The sequence below is a fragment of the Peromyscus californicus genome, unplaced genomic scaffold, assembly GCF_007827085.1.
Source record: "Peromyscus californicus insignis strain IS unplaced genomic scaffold, ASM782708v3 Scaffold_7__1_contigs__length_154581171, whole genome shotgun sequence".
NCBI classification, from domain to species: Eukaryota; Metazoa; Chordata; class Mammalia; order Rodentia; family Cricetidae; genus Peromyscus; species Peromyscus californicus.
The window spans coordinates 101,206,146-101,213,851 of record NW_026294595.1 but is presented as its reverse complement, the minus strand read 5'-3'; the positions used below and the strand labels follow the sequence as shown (position 1 = coordinate 101,213,851).

General features: G+C 44.3%; 1 protein-coding gene across 1 annotated transcript in view; it reads right to left on the bottom strand.

Moving 5' to 3' along the window:
* The window catches only part of Usp8 (ubiquitin specific peptidase 8), a 57,550-nt gene that overhangs the window by 899 nt on the left and 48,945 nt on the right, over positions 1 to 7,706 (bottom strand). Inside the window, exons 15-18 of the mRNA XM_052722906.1 lie at positions 6,663 to 6,873; positions 3,937 to 4,173; positions 2,558 to 2,700; positions 125 to 257 (exon numbers count right to left, since the gene is read on the bottom strand). Coding sequence (XP_052578866.1) covers positions 125 to 257; positions 2,558 to 2,700; positions 3,937 to 4,173; positions 6,663 to 6,873 — 724 coding nt within the window. The remainder of the gene's footprint in view (positions 1 to 124; positions 258 to 2,557; positions 2,701 to 3,936; positions 4,174 to 6,662; positions 6,874 to 7,706) is intronic.

Sequence of the window (7,706 nt, the reverse complement as noted above, 5' to 3'; positions counted from 1 at the left end):
TCATTACTTAGCACGAGTCAGTCCGTTCCAAGTCTTGGCTGTTGTCACTCTCCTGTGAGGGAAGAAAGTACTGGAGCCTCCTGTTTTGTTTTTAAAAATGTCTTCAGTTCAACAAGATACTTACTGAAACAGAAAACAAGTTATATTTCTTCAAACTGTTCTTTGGACCAATAACATACTGTGACAAGTCAAGATTTTCTAGTGGGAAGTCCACAGATGTTTGCAGCTTCTGCTTCCACCTGCCATCATAGGAGAATCTGCAGAACAGACACCACAGGAAAGACAAGAGTGCATTGTCATTGGTTGGTGTGGATTTCAAGGCAAGCTCTTAACTCTCCCATCAGCTGGGAAGTCTTGGGGCCATAAGATGCTCAGTGGGGAAGTGTTTGCCATGCAAACCTCATGACAACCCGGGCTTGATGCCCAGAACCCATGGAGAAGTGACTCCACAAAGTTGTCCTCTGCATGTGTGGCATGACAGGTATCTGCCTGCACTCAATGCACAGAAGAAAATCACTTTAATAAGGCCTCTGTTTTAGTAATGGAAAGCTAATGCAGACACGGTTCATTTCTCTCTTACAAAGGAGATGGGGGTTGCAGAGAGTAAATGATGTGCCCAAGATGGAAAGCAAGAATGGCAGAGGCAGCTCCACATTCGGGTCTCCTATTCCTGGACCAGCTACAGCACTAACCACAAAGGCACGGAGGAGGAGCTGAGGGAGAGCAACTCTAGAATTATGCCTGTACTTGGGGAAACTAGAACTAAAATGAACTGCAGGGAGACCTATGTTCAGCTCCTTTCAACATTCTGTGTAATGACCTCACAGTTGTTATTCACAATGTCAAGGGTCAAACCCACAGCCTCATATATACAAAAAGAACAATGAACTGCTTCTCAACAACTCAATTCTACACAGTTGCTTTAGAGCCTTTATAGTTCTACAACTTTTTTTTTTTTTTTGGGGGGGGGGGGGTTGTTGTTTTTCTAGACAGGGTTTCTCTGTGCAGCTTTGCGCCTTTCCTGGATCTTGCTCTGTAGACCAGGCTGGCCTCGAACTCACAGAGATATGCCTGCCTCTGCCTCCCGAGTGCTGGGATTAAAGATGCGTCAGCACCGCCTGGCCCTAGTACTACAACTTTTAACAGAACCAATCTATGTTCACTTAAAAACACATTTCTATTGCCATAATGCTCCAAGTGACAGCTGACACCCTTGTCCAAACTAACTGTAAACTACAGAAAACCGAACATTTCAACGCTGAAACTGACATAAACAACTGGCTATAAATTTCCTGTAACCCAATATAAATGCTTGCTTCCAAACAAAATATACTTCACACAAAGATGAGACTTTGGGGTTTTTATAAAGCCAATTCAGGCTGGGTGTGGTGGTGTGCACATGAAGGGAAGAAGACTGAGTCATGCTGGCCTGAGGGGTGTGGGCAAGAGCCTGTCTCTGAAGAGAAAAGAGGAAGAAGCCTAACCTCCTCTGTGGACTGGAGCGGAAGGAGAGCAGTGCTGCTCAGCTCTCCTGGGTAGACCCTGTCCTTCCACGTGGTTAGACTGGAGACCAGAGTGCTTGAACTCAGATTCACCTGCCTCCCAGAGGCGCTGAGTTCAAGGCCAGCCCGGTCTACAGAGCAAGTTCCAGGACATACACAGAAACTATGTCTCAGGGAAAAAAAACAAACCAAAAAAATCATGGCTTTTCCCCTTAAAAAGTATTTTGGGCAGGTGAGATGGCTCAGTGGGCTAAAGCAGTCATGTGCAGCCCTGATGAACGGAGTTTGGTCTCTAGATCCCAGAATGCAGCCGGAGAAAGCTGACTTTTGACAGTTATCCCTTACCTCCATACATGAGCTAAGGGACCCATGCCCTGCACTCATACACTTTTTTTTAAAGCATGATTTTACATTTTGATTTTTTTTTTTTTTGACACAAGGTCTTGTGAAGCCCAGGCTGGCCTTGAACCCATGGTCATCCTGTTTCCATTTCTCAAATGCTGAAATTACAGGTATGTGCCACTACATTACACATGATTAAATTAATTTTGTTATAGTTTATAATTTGAATGTTATTAAAAATATTTTATCATTTTATGTGTATGGATGCTTTGCCACATGTGTGCCTGGTGCTCATAGATGCCAGAAGAGGGCATTAGATCTCCCCGAACTAGAGTTGCAGGCAGTTGTGAGCTGCCATGTGGGTGTTGGGAATTGAATCCAGGTCTTCTGTAAGAGCAGCCAGTGACCTTAACTACTGAACCATCTCTCCAGCACCTAAATATTAATTTTTATCTGCTAATCTGTTTTGGAATTACACTGTGTAACATTTTACTTGACGTGACTTAAAATTTCATTATCTGAAATGCAATTTAGTCCCATTATTTTTAAGAAATGAAATCTCGTAATAAGTACTGTTACTCTGCTGTCATGTCTGCCAATAACTGTCACTACAGAACCTTCATTAGGTTTTCTTAAAAGACAATACAGAACTGCAAATTACATAGACATGACAGTTCCTCCATCAACTGCTAGTGCACAGGCAGAGGCCTTACCGTTTTAGGTGTACCAGCAGCACAGGTGGCAATTTCCAGATCTCTATCTTCTTTAGAGAGTCCCGCCGAGCTCGGCAATGGCTGCAGTAAAACCTATTGTTATCCGTGAGCTTTTCTTCTTTGGAAAATAATCTAAGGCAGTCCTAGTGGGAAAAAAACACACAGTGAATACTCAGTGATTCATTCCTCATGGAGTGCCGGGATGCCCTCTTCAGTAAGAGTGCTGCAGACACAGGGACACCTCAATAATAGAGTTAAGTGTCTGTGATAAGGAGGGACGCAACCAGTGTACAGAGTCAGCACAGCACAGGCAAGGACCTCTACCCTGGGTCTGGTGGATCATGGTGGACTTACTGGAGGAAGTGACGGCTGGAGGTGTCAACACAAGCTATTCTATTAGCTCCACTGCTATCGTGTCCGATCACCAAGTAAAGTACATGGAAAAAGTTAATGTCAAGTACAACTTCCTAAGTGAGCTTTCTGGACGGGGTTTAGCTGAGTGATGAAGGGCCTCTCTATGTTCACTACTGCCAACAAACTTCTGGCTGCCCCTGGTGACATTGCCTATATTCCCAGCACTGTAGAGTCAGAGACAGAAGAACAGCTTGAGTTCAAGGCCAGTCTGAGCGACATAGCAAGACCCATTTCAAAAAGTCAAGGGCTATAGGCTAGAGAAATGGCTCAGCAGTTAAGGAAACTTGATCTTACTGAGGACCTGGGTTTGATTCCCAGCACCCACATGGCAGGTCATACCCACCAGCTGCAGGGAATCTAATGTCCTCTTCTGGCCTCTGTAGGCAATGCATGCAGTTGGTGCACAGACACATATTGGCAAAACACTCAAACACAAAAAACAGAAAGATAATAATAAACAAAATTCCCAAGGGCTAGGATGTAGCTCACCTATTCTCCTGTCAGGATGAGACACACTTCCTCTTTTTTTTTTTTTTTTTTTTGGTTTTTCGAGACAGGGTTTCTCTGTGTAGCTTTGCGCCTTTCCTGGAACTCGCTTTGGAGACCAGGCTGGCCTCGAACTCACAGAGATCCGCCTGGCTCTGCCTCCCGAGTGCTGGGATTAAAGGCGTGCGCCACCACCGCCCGGCTGAGACACACTTCTATGCACACACAATAACATTTTTTTCCTTTAATTTTTTTTTTAAAGATTTATTTATTATGTGTACAATGTTCTGCCTGAATGTATGCCTGCAGGCCAGAAGAGGGCGCCAGATCTCATTACAGATGGTTGTGAGCCACCATGTGGTTGCTGGGAATTGAACTCAGGACCTCTGGAAGAGCAGCCAGTGCTCTTAACCTCTGAGCCATCTCTCCAGCCCCACAATAACATTTTTATCAACACACTTCCCTCATCTTAAGCTTACCTGTAATGTGCATTTACTTGTGGACGCTAGCGGCAAGGACAAGTACATGAAGGCCTCAAATGTGCGAGACTTTTTGTGACAGGTGAGGCACTGTACCGTGGACTTGAACTGACCCTGGAAAAGTGCGACAATAATGGACTCGTTGAGCTGCTTGTGCTTCTGCCAAGCATGTTCGGCCGCTTTCAGGTCATCCAGGTGGTCGTTGTTCTCTTCCTTATGCCGCTTCCGGTTGTCAGCCTGGGAACAAGAACAACGCAGTGCTGTAGCAGCTGTCGTTGACCGCTAAGTCTGGGCCAGGTCAAGGAAGAACACTAAAAACATTTACACAGTTAGCGACACCGAGGAGTTCTGATCTGACTAACCACTACCAAAAAAAATTAATTCTACCAACCAAAACCCACTCTACTGAAAGGATGTGACTTGAACTTCTTTTTGTTTTGTTTTGAGACAGGGTCTCACGATGTAGCTCTGGCTGTCCTAGAACTCTTATGTAGACCTGGCTGGCTTTCAACTCACAGATCTGCCTGCCTCTGCCTCCCAAGTGTTAGGATTAAAGGTGTGCTCCACCATGCCTGGCCTTTATCACACCTTCTGGATGTCATTTTACTTGAAGTGTGTAAGAGGCCTGAAGTGTAGACTACACACTGAGTTAAAGCGTAGAGGCTACTCTTGCAGGGTCAGTGGCGACTGGTCGATGTACTGAGAATAAATGACTACTAAATGCCCAGCCATAAACGGATCACACACATCACCCACACTAAGGTTCATGGAGGAACAGTGGAAGGAGGGAACAGCAGAGAGGTGTGCATGACACAACTATTTACACTCTTTAAGTCAGCAGCCGTGACTGCCCATATCAGAGCTGAGCAGGACTGACCAGTAAGTACCAAGAAAGGGAAGGTGTTCATGTGTCCCCACGACTCCCCTGAGGATTTATAGTTAATGATTGGTGGAGGAAGGAGAGATGTTTTCTTCAGTGACATACCACTGACAAGCTACACAAACAAACTTCCAGGAAACAAACTTCCAGGAAACAAACTTCATTTATGCCTCTGTGATTCTCAGTAATGAAACTCACTGAGTTACAAGAAAAACAGTATGAAAGGAGGAAGGGAATTAGCCAGAGTGGGAAAGAGGCAAGAGAGAGTAGGGGGGTAGAAATGCTTGAAAGACATTCTGTACATGTGTGAACACGTCATAACGAATCCCATTATTATACATACTATATACTGAGGATGTTTTAAGTCAATGCCATTTTAAAATGATTTTACTGTTATTATCGAGGGTGTATGTGTGTATGATATGTGTACAGGCACATGTGTCAAGGTGCATGAGGGGTCAGAGGACATTCTGTGAAGCTGGTTCTCTCTTGCCTCCTTTACTTTTGTCTCGAGGACCAAACTGAGGCCACCAGACTTGGCTTTACCAGTGCTTCTTTCTACCCCAGCCGACACCTCACTAACCAGGCATTAGGGTTACAATTCAAGAATTTACATAGACCTGACCACTTGAGACAGTCTCCCTATGTAGCCCAGGCTGTCCCTGAAGCAACAATCTTCCTGCTTCAGTCTCCTGAGTACTGGACTTAGATGTGAGCCACCACAACAGTGAACTTTTATGTTTATGTTCAGTTGAGAACCATGACCGTCAAGGCTTTCTGAAGAACCAGGTCACAGCTTGGTGCTAAGAGACGCTGTGAACAGATGGAGGTGGTGTTTATGTAAAGACATTTCTTTAATGAAAGCTATTTCCAGGCACCACCTAGTTTCATGGAGCAATTCTTTAGTAGGAAGAAAGTCTCAGAACACCAGAGTATAACACACAACACATAAATATGCAATAATATATAAAGAACAAAGATGTACAGACTACACTTGTCTAATACAACCAGGACTTTGCTTTCATAAGCATGAGGATCACAAGAACACCTCCCACAGCCACTTCACCGTTTGTAAATTGTTCAACATTTCTTATTAGTACTTGAGGAAATAACTATACACTACTTTTCAAATCTGGGTCGCACATTCCTAATCTAAGAATCCAAAACATGGCATGTTACCACAAGTGTTAAATTATACTCCATGAAAAAAAAATCATTAAAAAAATAATTATTCAAAAATATTGTAAAGGCCAGGAGATGGTGGCACTTGCCTTTAATCCCAGCACTCGGGAGGCAGAGGCAGGTGGGTCTCTGTGAGTTCGAGGCCAGCCTGGTCTACAGAGCGAGATCCAGGACAGGCACCAAAACTACACAGAGAAATCCTGTCTCCAAAAAACAAAAAAAGAAAAAAAATCGTTTAAAAAAAAAAACCAAGCCGGGCGGTGGTGGCGCACGCCTTTAATCCCAGCACTCGGGAGGCAGAGCCAGGTGGATCTCTGGGAGTTCGAGGCCAGCCTGGGCTACCGAGTGAGTTCCAGGAAAGGCGCAAAGCTACACAGAGAAACCCTGTCTCGAAAAACCAAAAAAAAATAAAATAAAATAAAAATAAAAATAAAAACCACCCCAGGAAATGGGTTTATGCACAATAAAAATAAATTTTATGTTGAGACAGGGGTCCAGTCCTAACATGTTTCACTCTTTAAGTGCAAACGCTCGGGTTTGTTCTGGGGGGCTCAGCAGACACATGCTTAGTACAGTCATTGTCTCTGAAGAAGGACCGATGGTGAATGGGCTTTAAACTCCTACGAAGAGCAAGCAAGGGGAGCTTAGGAGAGCCCATTCTTACCTTATTTAGATCCTCATGGAGGCCATCCATGAGGAACAGAAGCAGTTCCTGTGAATCTTGCTGGCTGGATCCTGCAAACTGGTCGTTTATCTTCCCAATGGTGACTTTGAAGTCTTTTGGACTGATGTATCTATACTGTCCTGTCCACAGCGCTTTCATGATTATACCAAATTCTTCTGCCACTTCACCTTTATGCCCCAACAGATTTGACCTGTGCAAATAAAATTAACAAAAATAATAAAGGAAAAAGATTTTAAAGTTATAGTGGGCTCTTGGTATCAGTACGAAACTACACGCACAGCACACAAAGGAACCACTCACCTGCAGGCCTGGGTCAAACATGTCTGAACCTGACTTTGCTGTGGTCATCCAACTTGTTTCCTTATCCTGGCTGCAAGCCCTGCTCCTTACACTCATCAACAGGCTGCAGTCAAAGATGGAAGGTGTAACCCTGACGGTGTCTACCATCTTGTTCGTCCTTTATGACCAGAGCTGAGATAACTATCCGGTATTCTTGCAGATAAAGATAATTTTCTTTTACTAACTTGACTCTTCTGAAGCTGAGTGGCAAGTCTGAGTATGTCCCTCTAAAATTTAGGTATTGCACACAGACTAGGAACAGGCCCTTATGGGGCTACAGAGATGGCTCAGTATTAGTAAGAGGAATTGCTGCTCTCACATAAGACCCAGGTTTGATTCCTAGCACTCAGATGGTGGCTCAAAATTATCCATAACTCTAGTTCCAGGGGATCTGGAGGTCTCTTCTGGACTCCTCGGATACCTACACTCACACGTGCACTCCTAAAGACACATGCATAAATACACAAAAGAAAAAAAAAGGGCCTTCAGAGGTGACAGGCAAGGACATGACCTAGTAATTGGGATTGGGTTTGCTGAAAAAGGGCATAATGAAGGGGCTCACCCTGTGCCCTTCCACCTCCTGCTACACAGGGACAGCACAGATGAGAGACACTGACATGCTCATCTTGGACTCTCAATCTCTAAACTATGAAAAAATAAGCTCAGCAGGTAAAGGTTCCCACC